The sequence below is a fragment of the Phialemonium atrogriseum genome, assembly GCF_030411735.1.
Source record: "Phialemonium atrogriseum strain 8032-3 unplaced genomic scaffold QBC33scaffold_19, whole genome shotgun sequence".
NCBI lineage: Eukaryota > Fungi > Ascomycota > Sordariomycetes > Cephalothecales > Cephalothecaceae > Phialemonium > Phialemonium atrogriseum.
In genome coordinates, this window is record NW_026848156.1 from 329,531 (window position 1) to 347,195 (window position 17,665).

The 17,665-nt window shown below is 57.1% G+C and overlaps 6 protein-coding genes across 6 annotated transcripts; 3 read left to right on the forward strand and 3 right to left on the reverse strand.

The window, feature by feature from the left end:
• Positions 1–649: 649 nt before the first annotated feature.
• Positions 650–6,552, reverse strand: QBC33DRAFT_544396 (uncharacterized protein). The gene is made up of 3 exons (XM_060428453.1): positions 5,694–6,552; positions 4,778–5,598; positions 650–4,691 (listed from the first exon to the last, which is right to left on the reverse strand). Exons 1-3 carry the CDS (start codon positions 6,111–6,113, stop codon positions 932–934), a joined length of 5,001 nt encoding a protein of 1,666 aa, XP_060281689.1. The 5' UTR covers positions 6,114–6,552; the 3' UTR covers positions 650–931.
• A 371-nt stretch (positions 6,553–6,923) lies between these two features.
• Positions 6,924–8,036, forward strand: QBC33DRAFT_579598 (Fructosamine/Ketosamine-3-kinase; the record flags this gene model as incomplete). Its single annotated transcript, XM_060431147.1, has 4 exons — positions 6,924–7,005; positions 7,067–7,185; positions 7,252–7,822; positions 7,906–8,036. 4 exons carry the CDS (start codon positions 6,924–6,926, stop codon positions 8,034–8,036), a joined length of 903 nt encoding a protein of 300 aa, XP_060281690.1.
• A 614-nt stretch (positions 8,037–8,650) lies between these two features.
• On the forward strand, positions 8,651–11,152 carry QBC33DRAFT_591038 (major facilitator superfamily domain-containing protein). The gene has a single exon (XM_060431635.1). The coding sequence runs from the start codon at positions 9,142–9,144 to the stop codon at positions 10,732–10,734; it is 1,593 nt and encodes a 530-aa protein (XP_060281691.1). The 5' UTR covers positions 8,651–9,141; the 3' UTR covers positions 10,735–11,152.
• A 739-nt stretch (positions 11,153–11,891) lies between these two features.
• On the reverse strand, positions 11,892–13,255 carry QBC33DRAFT_621257 (uncharacterized protein; the record flags this gene model as incomplete). Its single annotated transcript, XM_060432792.1, has 3 exons — positions 11,892–12,103; positions 12,204–12,937; positions 13,008–13,255. 3 exons carry the CDS (start codon positions 13,253–13,255, stop codon positions 11,892–11,894), a joined length of 1,194 nt encoding a protein of 397 aa, XP_060281692.1.
• A 1,239-nt stretch (positions 13,256–14,494) lies between these two features.
• QBC33DRAFT_544406 (uncharacterized protein) lies at positions 14,495–15,747 on the forward strand. Its single transcript, XM_060428454.1, has one exon. The coding sequence runs from the start codon at positions 14,566–14,568 to the stop codon at positions 15,718–15,720; it is 1,155 nt and encodes a 384-aa protein (XP_060281693.1). The 5' UTR covers positions 14,495–14,565; the 3' UTR covers positions 15,721–15,747.
• A 972-nt stretch (positions 15,748–16,719) lies between these two features.
• QBC33DRAFT_560846 (uncharacterized protein) lies at positions 16,720–17,546 on the reverse strand (the record flags this gene model as incomplete). Its single annotated transcript, XM_060430091.1, has 2 exons — positions 16,720–17,071; positions 17,146–17,546. The coding sequence occupies 2 exons, from the start codon at positions 17,544–17,546 to the stop codon at positions 16,720–16,722; spliced, it is 753 nt and encodes a 250-aa protein (XP_060281694.1).
• Positions 17,547–17,665: the final 119 nt, after the last annotated feature.

The window sequence follows — 17,665 nt, forward strand, 5'->3', positions numbered from 1 at the left end:
ACGGCCTCTTTGCCCTTCAAGGCCTGCAGTAAGAAAGAAAGCCACTTCACCGTCATGAGAGCGTCTCGACGAGGCTTGTAATCCTGAAGCCAACGATGAGTGCTCAGGGGTTTACCAAGAGCCTAGAGCTCGCCTACTAGTTACCAGGGGTGATTATCTTGCAGCAATTGCTCAAGTTGGACGATATCCGCTTCCCCATACACTTAGTATACCCATAATCCAAACCTATGCGATAGGTTTAACACCCTCGGTCGCCAGATCGCCAATGCCACATCTTTCTCACACGATGCATCTACACCTGAGTGCACATGGACACCCTAAAGTTTGATTTATTGTCAACTGGTAAGAACCCAGTGTCAGTGTCTAGGTATAGCACATGGTTGAGGCAAACGAATTGCTGAGAGAAGAAGGTCCTAATTTTAGGGACTGAGTGTTAGTAAAGTCAGTCATCGAAAAGAACCCCATCCCTCATTGTTTAACGCTCCCAATAAACCGCATATAACTCATGAGGAAACTACAACATGCAATAAGCCAATTGCACCGCTCACCAGCGCCAACGAGACTGGCCCACTACAAAGAGGGCAAAAGGGGGCGTCAGGGGGTGTTCATTTCTTCAGGGATATTTACTTTCTCATCCCCCCCAGATTATCACGCATTGAGAATGGAACCAGGATTTGGCATCAAATCTGGCCGCTGATTTATCGCTTGACTGGTAAGACTATTCTCTCCTTAGAGACTTGAAACATCTTCTACCTCCAGTATTGTACTAGGAGAGGGCTGGCGACCCTCTGCCCGCGAGGCGTACTTGCCCCCCAGACGACGCTATCCCAACAACTCCTCTGAATGCATCTATTGGCCAACAAGTATATCAACACCATGTCTGGGTGGCAGAGTTTCCAAACCACCTCCCCACTTCTCCGGCCTCTGGAGTTCACACCGACCCCCCAACCCTCGGCCGCACCGGAATTCCCGGTGACTGACCCAGACTCGGCCCCGCACCCGCACCCCCAGCAACCGGGGCCCCGATCCCCTTCCTCGGGTTAAAGCTCTCCCCGCCCTCCGTGACCTCGAGCCCCCGTTTGATGACAGCCAGCTCCGGTCCCCTGACGAACGCGATCTCCCCCCCTCGCCCGACCCCCATGCCCAGCCGATTACCTCCTATCCAGTCGCCCGGGACGAAGAAGTGTCTGACCAGCTGGTGCTGGTGCTGGTCCGAGCCCGGAGACGGAGACGGCGATCTGGACCGGGGGGATCTGGACCGGGACGCGGACCGGGACGGGAATGGGAACGCGGGCGCGGATGCGGATGCGGGCTTCAGGTCGACGGAGCATACCCAGCGGTCGCTGGTGTACACGATCAGGCGGGACCCGTAAGCGCCGACGACTAGCTCCAGGGTGCCTGAGAGGTCGTCCGGGCCGAGGTCTCGGACGGGGCTTATGGTGTTGGGGGAGGAGGTGGTCTCCGAGAGCGACGAGGTGGGGTCCAGGTCCAGGTCCAGGTCCAGGTCCTTGACGTCCCACAACTGGACCAGGCTCTCCGTTGTCCAGGACTCGAGCGATCTGGCCAGGGAAATGGTGGTGAAGTACTGCGGGTGCTGCAGGGAGACGATCCGATCCAGGCTGAACAGGGACTGGCCATGGTGAGCGAGCGATACGGTGCGGACACACTCGAGATTGGACCAGTTGTAGATACGGAACTCGCCCTCTCTCGCCAGTATTAGGTAGGGTTGGGTCGGATGAGCCAGCCATCTCGGCGTGCTGTTCCCCTCGACCCGAGCGATCCAGACGCCCTCGCCCTGCTTCGGCATCGGCCACAGGGTATCGTGCTGCTCCGATGACAGCAGTAGCTTCTTGTCCTTGCCCGAGAGCAGGATCTGCTTCACCGTCCCCGGGATACGCGTGTGCAGCAGGATGTCGCCAATCTCCCACGTCGCCCCCAGCGGCCTCTGTCGGGGGTTGTTTCGGCGTGTCACCTTCCTGGCCGTGACGCAGCCGGACAGGTCCGCGCAGCCGAGAACCGAGGCCTCCTCGTCAAAGTACAGAAGGTCGAGTGGACAGCCCGCAATCTGTTCGTACAGGCGTTGGCTGCGCGGCTCGGCGGTGATGTCGCACACGTGCACGGAGCCATCCTCCATGCCATAGAAGACGAGCGGCGCGGATTTTGCGCACGCGACGGCCGTGATTTTGGCGGCGGCGCCGTCGCTGTTGCTGCCCGCGACGCGGTAGTCGATCTCCTGCGGGCCGGTGGAGACCGACACCGTGTCGCTGTTCTCGTCCTCGTCGGCCGTGTCCTGGCGCAGCAGCACCGTCGGCTCCCACACTCGGCACTGGTCCCCGCGGATCTCGATGCACCGGAGATTGTCCGCCGTAAAGGTCAGCGCCTTGGCCATGCTTGGCGTGTCAAACTGTACGCGGTACAGGCACCGCAGCGTCTCGAAGTCGAAGAGCATCAGGTTGCCTCGCGAGTCGACCCCCCCGAGCGTGCGGCCGTCGTGGGACGAGGCCAGGACATTCGCGTTCACCGAACTCGCCTTCGCCAAAAGCTTCCCATCCACGGTGTCGTAGAGAGTCAGATCGCCGTCTGTGTGGGTCGTGGCCAGCCGGTTGGTGTCGATGGCGCCGCTGAAGACCAAGGCCCGGATGTGCGTGGAGCCACCGGCCACCTTCTCCGAGCCCCACCTTCTCGACCCGGTTTCCTTCTCGTAAATGTCGTGGATCCTGATGTTGGCACAGTCCCAGATGACAATGTCCTCCCCCCTATAAATAACCGCGAGCAGGTCGCTTGGGCCGCTGATGGCTGCCATCTGGGGGGCACGGAGCTGCAGAGGCGAATCGTCCTCGAAATCAGTGGTCCAGTCCTCTTCGGCCCGCATGCTGGCTGTCTCCACGTCCCATTCCAGAAACATATTCGACTTTGTGGCAACGCGCAGCGCCTCGTCTGTCTCTGTGAAGGTCAGAGCGAGGCAGAGCGAGGGGATGCGGAAGCTGGCGAGCTCGATTCCCAGCTGTAGGGACCATATCCTGACGGTCTTTGCGCCGGCGGTGGCGAGGTGCTTGCCCGTCTCGCCGAAGGCCATCTGCCAGACGGGCTCCTTGTGGTCGAGGATGTGGACCTCCTGGAAGATGGAATCGTCATACACAAAAACAGACTTGCTCATCATGCCTATCGCGAAGAAGCCCGGGCCGGCTGCCACAGCGTTTGGTTTTGTGCCCTTTGGGTAGGCGATGGTGGTGAGGCAGTGGTCCCAGCGCCGTGATGATAATCCTTGGACAGAGAGCCCACGGTAGGGCGACGAGAATTGTTGGCGAATCGCCGAGTCGGGGGGGCAAAACGGAGGGATTAAGTGGTGGATGCAGGAGGGGGAGGCCCGCAGCGACCGAGAGAACTTTGTGACAATATGTATCAGGTCGTTCCCCCAATTCTCCAGCAGCGCCAATTGTTTCTGTGCGAACCTCATGGGGGGCGAGTGGCGTGCCCGCCGCGTGAGAAGGGCATTAATGATCTTTCCAGCCTGGTAGACGGTGTGCAGCTCCCCACGAGCCGAGATGTATTCTATCCAGAGAAGCACACTGTTGCTGCTGAGGAACTTGGAAAGCGTTATAAACATCTCGGTGTCGGTGGACTTGATGAGGTTGAGGTGCTGGAAGAGAAACTTGGACGCATAGTCGGTAAAGGCCCGGGCGGTTGCAGGGGAGCCCTGGGATGCGAGGTCTGGATCGGACAACAGGCGTCTGGCTCGGGGCGCGACCTTACTGCTCTGAATCAGGTACTCTAGACATACCTTTGCTATCCTCCGGTGCCCATCGGCCTTGTCAACCATGAACTCGGATGTGAACTCGGATCCCTTGTTGGCATCCTTGCGACCGAGAAACTCCCTTGCGGTCATGTGTATCAACTGCACCTTGTCGTACCTGTCGACGTAGACGAGGTTGCTGCACGACCTAGATATCAGGCGATCAACCCTGTCGATCTTGTCATTGATGTCGACCTCGACAGCCTCGTGCATCTCGTCCGTCGAGAGCGGCCGGAAGGAATACGTCGCCCAGACCAAGATCGACTTGGCTGAATCCTTGCCGAAGGTGGCTTGTTCCATGCTCAGCAGTATCCTTTTGTAGAGATCATCCATTGTAGAGGGAGTGCTTTCGAGCACTCTCTTGATCTCTTCGAGCTGGCTAGTCTTGCGGAGCTCCATGCAGATCAGATACGCCCAGAGGAAGCACCCAGCCGACTTCTTGACGATGTAATCAGCCATCTCGAGGCGGCTTGACCACGCAGCAGATGGTGGAAATGGAAGATACTTGAGGTTGGACTGGACGAAGAGGGAAATGTCTCGAACCGAGTCTTCATCCGAGATGGTGTCGCCGACGACGTCGGCCCTCGGATTGGCGATTGTGCTGAGATAAGCTTCGCTGGAGATTCGAGAAGTCACCACGATGGACATTGGCCATTCCTCCTGAATGCGTGTGAGGATACTCAGCATATCCGAGTTCATCTTGCACTCGTCCATCGCATCGATGACCCAGTACTGAGGTCGACTAAGTCTCACTTTAAGGAGGGTCAGCAGGAAGACGCGTCGCCACACCGCGTTCTGGTCGATCTTGTCGACTGGCGAGCCTTGCCAGTCCCTGGAGGCTTCTTGGAGCTTCAACCGGATCTCGGGATGGAGCATGGCCATCTGCCATGCCATGGACCTGGTTTATTCACTGTCAGCATCTAGGCGAGGACACACCAGGCGCATGAGTGAGCGAGTGTGTGGGTGTGTGTACTTCTGGCTTACCTTAGGAAGGCATTCGTCGTTGACTTGGCGCTGTCCTGTGACGAGAAGAAAAAGAAGCAGCAATCGATGCCGCTCTTGCGCAAGTCATCAACGATATAGCTGGACAGGACTGTCTTGCCAGCACCGGGCCGCCCCTGAAACCAAAGAAGTCTTGTGTCTCGCCCGTCCCGCCACGCGCGGTACTTCTGTTTGGTGGCCAGCCACGTGCAAGAGCCAGATAGCCGGACAAGATCCAGATTCCCTATCTCGTCCTCGGGCGCGTCCGTAATTCCCAGGAAGGTGTTGAGCCCAGTCTGAACTTCAAGTGCGAGAGTCTGGAGCCGGGACTCGACAGTCTTACGCTGGGGGCTGATGTACGTTGCCAGAGCGTTCCGTACTGTGAGATAATTCCGGTCTTCGGGGGAGGAATACATGGCCACGTTGCGGTGATCCGCGTTGAGTGCCTCGGTTCTCTCATTGTGCGCGTTCATGACGGCGCAGTGCTTCTCGACAACCAAGGATTTGAGAACCTTCATCGGCAACGATTCGTAGAACGACACGAGGTGTAGTCCCCCGCTAGCCCTTGGGAAATCCTCGTTGATGGCCTGCAGAGCCTGGGAATGAGGCATGATCTGCCCGATGAAGGGCCGCGATCCCGAGACCAAGTTGAGCAACCGATCTAAGGTCTGCGCAATGGCTGCGCCTTGGTGCGGTGTAGCCAGGAAGAAGATGGCCTGAACTCGCTGCACAGTCGAATGGAACTCGGGGTGTTGCTGTCCAATGACGAAGGCATTCTTGACGACGAGCCCGCCCATGCTGTGCGCCACGAATATCAAACTGGGCTACGAGGAGTCGAGTGTAAGCGGACGACGCGGCATGACAACCGGATGCTGATACGGCCACCGACAGGCGGCGTAGTTGGGAGAGGCGTGCCTACCTTTTCATCGCGATCCATCGCCGGACAGTCCTTGATGGCTCCGAGCAGAGACTTTGCAAAGTCTCGCAGGCCCAGGATAGACTCACGGTTGACACCGGAGGCGTAGCCAAAGGTATGGATGCGCACATCTCGGAAGGCCTCGTCCCTTGGCAGCCATTCCTGAGGCCAGAATAAAGAGGGGTCGTTGCCTTTGCTCCAGGTGCTCTGCGAGCCCCCGTTCAGGCCGTGGACAAAGATGAGGTCTGCAACAACGGAGTCTCCTGGAGGGTCGTACAGCGTGGTAAGGCCGAGGGGGCCCTTCGAGACGCCGCTGGCGACCGTGTCATCTGAGACGGACGCGCGAGTATCTCGCCGTGTCAAGGTCCGAGTCAAGAAGGATCTGGCGGCATTGTCTCGATTGAGATCGCGGGAGCCGTCCATGATCGCGGAAGAAGGTTGGGTGCCGCTTACTTACACGCATGCCGCCGCGACCGGCCTAAAATAACCCAGTATCTGGCCGCGACAAGGGAAACTTGGAGCTGACAGAGAGCCTTACAGCAATCGGTCTGCGACAGAAGGTGGTGTAAAGTGCGGGTCGCAGGGCTGCTGTCGAACCATCCCATCACGGAAATGACGGCAGGTTTAGCAACAGAGCCGCCTCAACCTCCCAGGCTAGGGTCCCGGGCTCGGAAAGGTCTCAATGGCTGGGGTTGTAAACCCCTCCCGGTTCGGTGGTCATGGGTGTGTATTCCGCGCAGGCGAGACCGGGAACGAGGGATCTGCCCCACGCACATTCCTCTCAAGGGGCTCCCAGGCTTCATTCAGCCAATGTCGTAATTCGCTGCTGCGGCCTGTTGCATCAGCGCGGCGTGCTTCTGCACTTTTTACAAGGGCGAGCTGCGGGCAAACGAGAAAGCGCGTATTGTGCCCGCACTATTGGCTCGGTCTTTCCTTGGGTGGTCAGCAAACGGAGTAAACCACTACCAAGAGCCGCGAAGGATGCGTGCTACCTGGCGCGCATTAATTACCCCGCAGCACCTTATTATCAAGGATGCTGAGTGGCTCTGGTGGAACAGAATCTCAGCTTGCTTTTGGTTGGCAAGTGTTGGCCCCGTAGTGGGCGTTTCAAGATGCAGCCTCGCGGGCGGGAAGCGCCTGAAAAGGCCCGGGCCGCCAACGAGTTATATATGTATGTATAACGACCCTTCCGTCGTGGCGCTGTGATCGAAGTTGCTTCATCTAACTGACAAAATGACGGACAAATCGGTGTGGGACAAGGAGATTCCCGTGCCAGCAAGCCTCATAGCGTATGTCGACGATGCGGTAATTGCAAGTGAGTTGGGTTAGGCCAGGGCAATGCCAACACGGAGCGCACGGAGCTGACGGGCCCCAAGAGCTTCCTCCTGGGACCACGCCGACAGACATCGCCCCGAGCGGAGCCTCGTATTGGGCCCGCACGGCCAAGATCAGCGCCACCGATGCGGACGGCAACGAGACGGCCTTCTTCATGAAGGTAAGCGAGAACACTAAGAACACTGGTCCGGTCATGGCAGATCGAGCCTAACCCACGTCGCAACAGGTGCATCACGGTGACCACGGCAAGAACATGGTATCTAATGAATACCAATCCATGGCAATCCTGTACAAGGCAATGCCGGAGCTGGTCGCAGAGCCCCTGGGATGGGGTAGCTACCAAGACGACCCGGAAGCCTACTTCTTCCTGTGCCGTTTCCACGAAATGTCGGACGACGTCCCCGACGCCGCCGAGTTCACCGAGCTGATCGCCAAGATGCACAAGGACAACCCGTCCCCCACGGGCCAGTTCGGGTTCCCGTTGGTCACGTACGGTGGCAGGAATCCACAGTTCTTCCCTGTGACCAAGAGTTGGGAAGAATGCTTCAGCACGGGCTTGAAGATGATCTTTGACCTGGAAGAACAGACGCAGGGGCCGGACGAAGAGCTTGCCGTGCTCCGCAAGGGTTTCTTCGAGCTCGTCATCCCGCGGCTGTTGCGGCCCCTCGAGACCGAGGGCAGGACGCTGACTCCCAGGCTCGTCCACGGCGATCTGTGGGATGGCAACACCTCGGTCGATGTCAACACTGGCAAGCTCATGATTTTCGACGCTACGCCTCTCTATGCCCACAACGAATGTGAGCACATCCTGACCATGGACCTGAACCTGTTGCTAGTTGGTGGACCATGTCGATGCTGACCTCGGGCTATCGGACTGCAGACGAGATGGGCCCATGGTGGTGCTCTCGCCACAAGATGACGGATCAGTACATCAACGAGTACATCAAACACTTCCAGATGACAGATCCCGTCGAGGACTTCAACGATCGCGGCCTGATCTATAACTTGTAGGGCCCCCCGTCTGCTAGCCCTGTTATTTGCTCTGACCTCCGTCCAGGAGATTCGACATGCATTCCTCGTCCCTGTATCCGGGCAACCACCGATTTAGAAACCTGTAAGCGAGAGACCCATCCATACCCTTCATCAGCAACGTCCATTAAATATCGAGCCTCTAGAGCCAAGGATTCGATGCGGCGTCTGATCGAGAAGTATCCGCTCGGCTACGAGGGCTACCTGAAGGAGAGGCAGCTCGATGCTCAAGCCATCAATGCCGCCAACTTCGCTAAGAATGCCGAGATCCGGGCAACGGTGATCCAGGAACCGTTCGACTCCCCTGATGTCCTAGGTGTCCCTACCAAGGTGCCTGTCACCGAGATGCCCGTCACCGAGGTGCCCGTCACCGAGGTGCCCGTCACCGAGGTGCCCGTCACCGACGTACCCGTTCCGTCAGCTGCTGAGTGAAAAGTGGGGAAGGCCCCTTGTCTTTACCTGTTGGGGCCATGGATGGCTCAACTCTGTTATTGCAGCCGCTGGTTGGGTAGAGCACATTACGATCCATTGGATAAAATAAATTCCATGTCCTGGTCTCGAATTGATGCCTCCACACGTGGTCGCCCCGCGGGACCCTGATCACCAATTGCTCAGGTCCAAAGATTGCCTGCGTATCCTGAGAATAGGCTCCTTAAAAATGCCCGATTAGATGGTGGAGATACGAGGTTTGAGCTACCGGTTGTAGAAGAAGGTTGAACTTGGTAGGTAGGTTTCTGGAAGGAGAGATGGTGGAAGGGTTCCCAGCCAGGATCTAGCGCACAGTCCTCCCTACCAGCTGGCTCCAACTGCTAAATCCCGACATTGCCCCGGGATGAAAAGGCAATGACATTCCCCAGAAACGTCCAGCTGCCCCAGAGACTCACAAGTCGCTGAAATGGCGGCCGAACAGCGGTGTGAGTGGACTGCAGCCAACGGGTTGACGTTGCATCCCGCGCGAGACCGTTGAGGCTGATTATCCCGCTTTTCCCTCCAAGCCCAATCAATACAAGTATCCCCATGTACTGTACCTCGACAGTTTTCTTACTCCAACCCATTCATTCCGGAGCTGCTTGCCAGGCCAGACACCATGGCCAGCGCACAAGAGGCACCATCGTCGACCCCATACACAATATGGAACGACCGTGACCGCTACCTGCTGGTCTGCCTCCTCGGCTACCTCGCCCTGGCCTCATCCCTAACCGCCAACATCTACTTCCCGCTTCTCGACCTCCTCGCCGAGCAAGACGGCGTCTCGATCCAGGCCATCAATCTCACCATCACTCTGTTCATGGTCTTCCAGGGCATCGCGCCGTCTTTCTGGTCGCCCCTCTCCGACGCCTGGGGCCGCCGACCCGTGTACCTGGCCACCTTCACGGTCTACACGCTCGCATCACTGGGGCTGTCCATCGCGGAGCGCAACTACGCGGCGCTGCTCGTGCTGCGCGCCGTGCAGAGCGTCGGCGGCAGCACGGTGCTGTCGCTCGCGTACGCCGTCGTCTCCGACGTGTCGGTGCACGCGGACCGGGGCCGCTTCCTGGCCCCGATGCTGACTGCCACCAACGTGGGGCCCTGCATCGGGCCCATCATAGGCGGCGGCGCCGTCTTGGCCACCGGGGACCCCCGCTGGTGCTTCCGCGCGCTTCTCATTTTTGGGGGGTCCGCGATTCTGCTGATCGGGTGGACCATGCCCGAGACGAACAGGAACGTGGTGGGTAACGGCAGCGTGCCCGCCAAGAGCATATGGAGGACGTGGTGGAGCCTCCTCCGCAGCAGCTGGAGGAGGAGGAGACCCTCACAGACACTGGCAGGGGAGGGGCATAGAACGATCAGCGCTGACGAGGGGTCACTCGAGAAAGGAGCACTCGCAGGGCCTCTCCCTGGGCAGGACCCCGCCCCCACAGAAGGGGGCGGCCCACGGGGCACGCAACAGCCCACTGGCCGCGGCAAGATGATCCTGCCGAACCCTTTCAAGTCAGTCCGCCTCCTCTTCTACCCCGACATCTTCCTGGCCCTATGGCTGGCCGCCTCCCCCTACGCGCTGTGGTTCTGCGTACAGACGTCCATCACGCCCATATTCGCCGACCTGTACGGCTTCAACCCGCTGCAGGTCGGCGCGTGCTTCCTAGCCGGCGGCGCGGGCATCATTGCCGGCGGCTTCGTAGCCGGCCGCCTGATGGACTGGAACTACCGCGCCGTCGCTGCATCGGCGGGCCTGACCATCGACCTCGTGCGCGGCGACGACATGGCCGACTTCCCGATCGAGCGGGCGCGCTCACGCGGCTCCGTCCGCACCCTCGTCGTCTCCGTCGGCGCCGTCGTCGGCTACGGCTGGGCCGTCGAGCGGCGCGCCCACCCGGCCGTGCCGCTGCTCCTGCAGGCCTACCTCGGCTGCAAGTGCACGACGCTGCACCAGACCTTCAGCGTCCTGGTCGTCGACAACTTCGCCGACGCGCCGGGCGCCGCCGCCGCCGCCAACAACATCACGCGATGTGCCCTGGCGGCAGCCGCCGTCGCCGTCCTCGACCCCCTGGGCCGAGCCGTCGGCCGCGCCTGGGTCTTCACCCTGCTGGGTCTCGTCGACGCCGGCGGGTGCGTCGCCGCCGTGCTGGTGCTCCGGCGGTGGGGCCCCGAGTGGAGAGGAAAGAGGGCTCTGGAGAAGGCGGGGGGTGCCATAGTCTAGACTCGAGTCGGGTAGGGAAAAGCCGGAGGGTCGTGGTCCCCCAGCCCTTGATGAGGCCTTTGATGATCTACTGGCACGTAAGCCCGCAGCCTCAAATAGAGAGGCTCAGGTCATCCATCTTCATTGGCCCGGATGTGATATCGCGCAGTACCTCAAGAAGCGGCAAAGTCGGAGTGGGTGGGCGGGCCACCGCCTCCTCTGAGATGCACACGGACCTGTTACCCAGCGACCGCCGTCATGGCCCAGCGGTATCTGTCCGCCTACAACGGCCACGCCCTTGCAGAATGTTATACCCAAATACGAGATTGGACATATCATTCAGAGGCCAGCTTAATTAAAGTCATGGGTTTAGACTACATAAATAGAGACCGGGCTCGTCCGACCGGACATCTCAAGCCTTTGCCAATGTACTCTTACGTGGATGTCAACAGAGTCCGACTTTGCCGCCCTTATATACATGATGATATGTCCCAACCGCCCAAGCCCAAATTTGCAATACAGATTGAAATACCGTTCTAACTCTATAGCTGCAACCCCCCCCCCCCCCCCCACCCCAAGCAATCCCATACCACCGTCGTCACCGTCCTACACATCGTGCTGATCAATTTCGGCCCTCCTTTTCGCCTTGGACAATGCCTCTGATATTACCCCTTGCATGGGCTGGGTACTCTGGATGGCGAAATGATCACGCCCGAAGAGGAATTTTGCTGTTGTTCCGTGTGTCTGTGCAAGAGCATCACACTTGCTGAATGGCGCTGAACCATTGGTGGTTGAAGCGTGGGCTCTCGAGTGCGACATGCGACACCAGGTTCTTATGGTAATTATTCTTGGGCAGCATCGCCTGGACATAGCAATAATCCCTTGCCCGCATGTTCCAACCATTCAATGTCACTATTGAGATCCCCACGGTTGACAAAGTCAGTTTTATATTTGGAGCGTCTCTGTTTGTTGCCTGGACTCCCCGAAAGGGAGCAGGAACCCGGGCGGCGCCAACGTGGAGGCCAACAGAGTCCGACTTCGCCGCCCTTATATACATGATATTATGTCCCAACCGCCCAAGCCCAAAATTGCAAAATTAAAATACAGATTAAAATGCCGTACTAACTCTATAGCCGCAACCCCCCCAGCAATCCCACACCACCATCGTCATCACCGTCCTACACATCGTGCTGATCAATTTCGGCCCTCCTCTTTGCCTCGGACAATGCCTCTGATACCACCCCTTGAATGGCTCTATCAACCTCTCCGACCAACCGTACGGCGGCCGGGAGGCTGGAGCAGCTCTCCTCCAACTTGAGGAGTCCATCGAGGACCGCGTCCACGGCCACGAAAAACTCCTTCCGCCCAGGAACACGACCAAACTCGCCCCCTAGTCATTTCACCATCCCCCTCAAGTTTTTGTCTCTTTGATGGCGTGGCAGACTCAGAGGAAATGTCTTCGGACCATTTCCTCTTCCGGCTGTCCACACCAGGCCAGGGGACTGACGTCGAACGACGCAGTCGTCCTGGAGACTCCGACTTGGTGAGGGCTGGGTACTCTGGCCAGCTGGCGAAGTGATTGCGCTCAAAGAGGAATGTTGCCGTTCGAGTGAGCATAAATCCAAGGGCCTCGATCCCGATGGGCGACGCAGAACCATTGGTGGTTGAAGCCGTAGACTCCGAAGAGTCTTTGGTTTCCTTGTCTGAAGGATGTTGCACAGGTGCTACATCATCCTCCTTGGCCAAGATCCATGTATCGCTCGTCGGGTCGAGGTTCCGATATCTGAAGTAGTCGAGAATGAGTTTCCAATGAGGCAGCTCATCGGATCTGCTATCCGGCAGACAGTCGACCAGATCGCCCATGTCCCGGTCTATCAGATCGGCAAGACCAAGGGAATCTTTGCGGGCTTTCAGGTCTTCTATCGGCGCGTGGCAAGCTTCGTTCCGATCAGCGTAGGCTTCCGTGGCCAGAAGGCTTGTCTCGATCGCTACATGAGGCTGGAGGAAGGAAGTGGAGGCTGCAAAGGCGTCAGAGAGGCGGCCTTTGGTCTCGTCCTTCCTGAGATGCGGTGCTAAAGGCTGGCCCTTAGCAACACGCATCTCCTCCCTCAGCTTCTGTAGCGTCGCGGCTGGTCTCTGCGGAAGCTTTGGTAACTCCTTGAAACACTCAGGTCTCTCCACACTCTTCATATCGGTCCACATCTCCTTCGCATAGTCACCGTATCTGGAGGCATCGGTCATGTCAGTAATTTGCTGTGCTTGTGCTTGTCTATGACGAAGTGTTCTTCACATACCTTGTTAGGAAACGGATCTCTTTGAGGTCCTCCGTAACCTTCGACAGCTCCCGGACGATTTCGTTCTTCCGACTGAGAAGCGCCACCAAGCGGCGGGCCTCCCCGCCAGAGAGCACGACCTCGTCCGGGTTATCGTCCAGCTTCGAAATTACCAAGTCGATCATCGACGTCGTATCTTCGTCTCTTGTCAAACGAGCCCCATCGGCCGGGGACGTTGTTGGTGAAGACAGCGACATCGGTGATGACATGGCGCAATCTCTGGGAGCTGAGGTGGTCAGGACTGGCTCAAAGGCGTTGGGGGATGAAGTAGTAGTATCAGAGTCGGCAGAAGAGGAGGTACCTAGCACTTGATTAGCACGATAAGTCATGACGGATGTGATGGGGATGGGGCTGGGGATGGTTGTCTTGGGAGGATTGTAGGTGATGGGAAGCAGAATATATAGACAAACTTGCAGTGGGACGCACCTTCCATTCCGGACAATAACATCGATTTAGGCAAGTGCACTACCTCTACGTCTGGATATCCCCACGCCACACACATCACAGACGCCGACCTCCGATACGCCAGGGAATTGGAGCCTAGCCTCGACGCGCAGGACGGAGCCCTGTCGTTTCTCGAAGGTGAACGGCGCAACGCGTTTGCCAACTTCCTTGCCCAGTGGCGGCAACAATATCAACAGCCAGATACGCCGACCCTGATTGGAGCGCTCCCACAATCTACGACAACCCGGCCTCCCAACACCCCTGATACACCCACCCGACCTATCAACGCTCTCACTCTCGCTCTCCACGCCACGGAATCGAGTCGTCAGACCACAAGATAGGTATCCATTGCCTTGAACTTTAAAAGTGGTACGTGTAAGTGGACGTAAGCCTTCGGGTTTCGGTAGGTTAGGTACCAGGCAACTGGGACCTGAGACCCATGCGACCATACCGACGGAAAGGCTCCCGTCCACATACGTACCACTTCAAAGTTCAAGTTTCTCCACCCTCGTATTTCAATTCAACCTGGAAGCTTTGGTACATCTAGAAGTCTAATTCCTCCGGAATCACATACCTCGACGCTAGATGTAGCCGTAAAGTTCGAGGGAATTTCTCCAGGGGCATGCGCTATTTGCTCCGCGGGCAGGCGGTTGGTGAATCACAGGTGGCAGTTGCTGTTGCTGTTGCCTATTGCTGTCGCTCCTATTGCTCTTGCCGTTACTATCCATCGCTCTTGCTGTTGTTGTCCATCGCTATTGCCGTTTCTAGAAATAAGAATATTGACAGCGATGCAGCTGTTGCCAACTTTCCACCTGCTTGCAGAGCAAATGGCGCATGCCCGCAGAGAAATTTCCAAGTTCGGCCGCGGTTGCTGGGTCTGACTATGGGCGCTGAGGGAAAACCCTGCGGTACCTCCGTAACTTAAAGCATGACTCACACACAGATGGGTTCTTTTATAAGAAGGTGACGTCTCTGGAGCAAGTCCATACGTGCTCAATCCATTCTTTCAAAATCATCTACTACATCAACATTTCATTCTGTCAGAGCTAGCAACCTACAATCCATCAACACAGCCATGCCCCCGCCAAGTCGTCCACCGCTGCTCGCTCTTCCTACCCGTGTCAGACTGCTGATTTACAACTATGTTGAAGTTTTGGAGGCCGAGGGCGACATCAAGGGACGATGCACGGGACTTCTAAACACATGCCGACAAATCCGGCAGGAACTTCATCGACGGTGTCTGCCGGAAGGCCTGACGAGACTCCCCGTACTCACAATCACTCTCGAGACAAGTTATAACCCTCTTTACTGGCTCTCCTTCGGCTTTACTTGGCTTACACGCTCTGGAAAACGGAAATCCACTTTCAGCGTCGCGAGTCTAGATGACCCCTTTGTCACGCTGCTGCTCCAGCAGGTCAAAATTGTTGGAGATGTGTATGTATGGATGGAGGATCCAAGGGAGCGGAACAACATGGACTCATTCTTGCTCCTCTTCTCGAAGGTGCAGGATGCCGTCTCGTTGTTGCGGAGACTCAATATCTGCTGCATGAATGTGTATATGCAGAGATGGGCCGAACGCACGGGAGCACCATTCTGGGAGAACATCCTCATATTTCCAGACGGCTATGGCGATTTGAAGTCCAGTCGTCATCAAGGGGGCCGGTACTACGAATACCTCTCCCTGCCGTTTGCCGAGATTGGAGATTGCGAGACTGGCGATACCGCCATGCGGCTAAGACCTTTCCCCGACACGGACAAGTACCCATGTGAATTCCGAGCAACGGACAGCCATGGCGAAGGGCGGTTCCTTGGATACGAAAAGTTGTTCGACTGGATCGGCCACAGAATGGAGTGCCACTATTGCAGGCGCGGAAAACCACGATCATGGCGCTGCAAGAGGCGCTGGAATCAATACGAAGGCATCACTAAAGGGTATGCAAAGTTGAGAAAGAGGTCGAATAACCTGGCGCACGAGATTTACAACCTGGTCATGACCTGCGATGGTGGAACTGGTACCGCCTTGGACAGCCTACGCCACCACAGTCTCCTGACACGGAACTCGTCTGAGCTGAACTTTTTGTCGGTCAACAACAGGCGGCATCGAGTCCACAGCAGCGTAGACTTGCAAGTCCGTGACGGGAATCGAGGTGCATGCGAGGAAAGGACACGCATTAAAAGGGGGCTAAAAAGAAGGAGGCCGTTCACGTGGTGGACGTTTCCGGATTTTTGAAGAGTGGGCTTTTACGATGGTCACGCCAAAAAAAAAAAAAAAAAAAAAAAAAAAAAAAAAAAAAAAAAAAAAAAAAAAAGAGGAAAAAGGGTGGGGGGGGGGGATTTTTAAGATGCAGAATAGTAATAATGGATAATTTTGTCTTCAATTCGCTTACAACGGCCTTCTACCTACTTGACGAGAAACTCATGCTGGGCCATGATTCACACTCCAGACCCAAAGCTGACAGGTGAATGAGACCATCTGCCATGCCCACGGAGGAAATAGAGGGGCGGAAGGAGGAAAGGGGTAAAGGGGTAAAGGGGGCAGAAGGGACGAAGGGATTGCTACCTTCTCGGTTCAAACGTACAGTTTCTAGTTTATCACGCATCATCACCCTTCCAATGCAGATGATAGCACCATGGTTCTACCCCCAATTCTCTTATTGATTGTTCGTCTCGGCGACTCGGGCGTGGCCAGAAGAGTGGTGACGAAATGCACAACGGGCAAAGGCATGGCAAACACGCCTCGGGAGGGACCATGCGTGGGCCGAGCCTGATATATTGTCTATGGGCCATATATTCCCAGCGCAGCAACGAGACTTTCTCTCAGGTTTGACAAGATGCAAGTCCGAGGCTCTCTCGGGATAGCTATAACTACCCCCACAACCTGAACTACCCTGTTTATACTGCCCGAAAGTCGACGCCCAAGTGGCCTTCCAAGTCGGAGAGCAACCTGAAGTGCAGATCAACCATTTCAGGATGATCTAGCACGGACGCGTTATCCTCGGCGCAACCGTGGACCCTTTGGTGTCAAGGCCGAGCACACGCTAAACCAGGCCCTATCATGCATGCCTCACGGAAAAGGGAGCCGTTCAAGCCCGGGATCGGCTTAAGAGGTCGCGAGTGTCCACGCAACACATTTGTTCTGCCACTCACGATCCAAGCATTTGGCCAAGAGTGTTTTATTAAATCCGATATAGAGGTAGCCGCCCATTATATGTATAGCGCGGTCGAGGCATCAGGCATAGTGGCCCCCGCGATTGTCCATTTCGTATGAACCTGCCGGTGCAGCCTGCACAGATTGCGGGTCGTAATAGACGGGCTTCTGTTGAGGCTGTTCGGTATAGGTGTTGGTTGGATATGGCTGGTAGCTTGTGGGCTGGTAGGCGGTGGGTTGGTAGGCGGTTTGCTGGTAGGCCGGGGACTGATACTCGGTGGGCTGGTAGTCGGTGGGTTGGTAACCGGTGGACTGGACGAAGCCCTGATACTGGGGACCGGGGTTCGCTGGTACGTATGCGCCCTTCAAGGTGCCCTTCCGGTGCCTGTGATACATGACGCTGGCGTAGATGAGGAGGCCGAGGAAGGACAGGCTATCGAGGAACGTGTTAGGAAGGAAGGCGGAGGCGGGCGAGCCCAGCTCCGGTGGCCGAGGCGGGGTACTAACAAGAGCAGGACACCAATGCCAACGTTGAGACCGTTTCTCGTGCTGATAATGCCCATAATGAACATGATGGTCCAGAACAGGGTCTGGATCACGTTGACGATGAGGAAAAAGCGAGGGCTGAGGGTCCGCCTGGCGCGCTTGACGATGCAGACGATGTCGAGGACGAGGCAGGTGAGGATGAGGAGCTCGATGACAACCAGGATGGCTAGGGCGGCACTTGTGCTTCCCGTGTTGCCCACCTCGTCGTCAATATCATCCTTGTAGGCAGCAACAACTCCAATCGACAGGCCGTAGAGGCCAAGGTCGACGACCATAATCAGGATTCGGACGACCCAGAAGGGAATGAGCACGCGCTTCAGGAAGGGCGACGCGGGCGTGCCAGCAACGAATTGCGTAGCCATCGTGGCAGTGGGCGCGTTCATGGCCCCGCGCGACAGAGAGATAAAAAAAATGCTGGTTGTTGAAGAAGTCGCGAAGAACAAACGAGCAAAGTTGGGGTTGGCTCAGCCCTCTGATATAT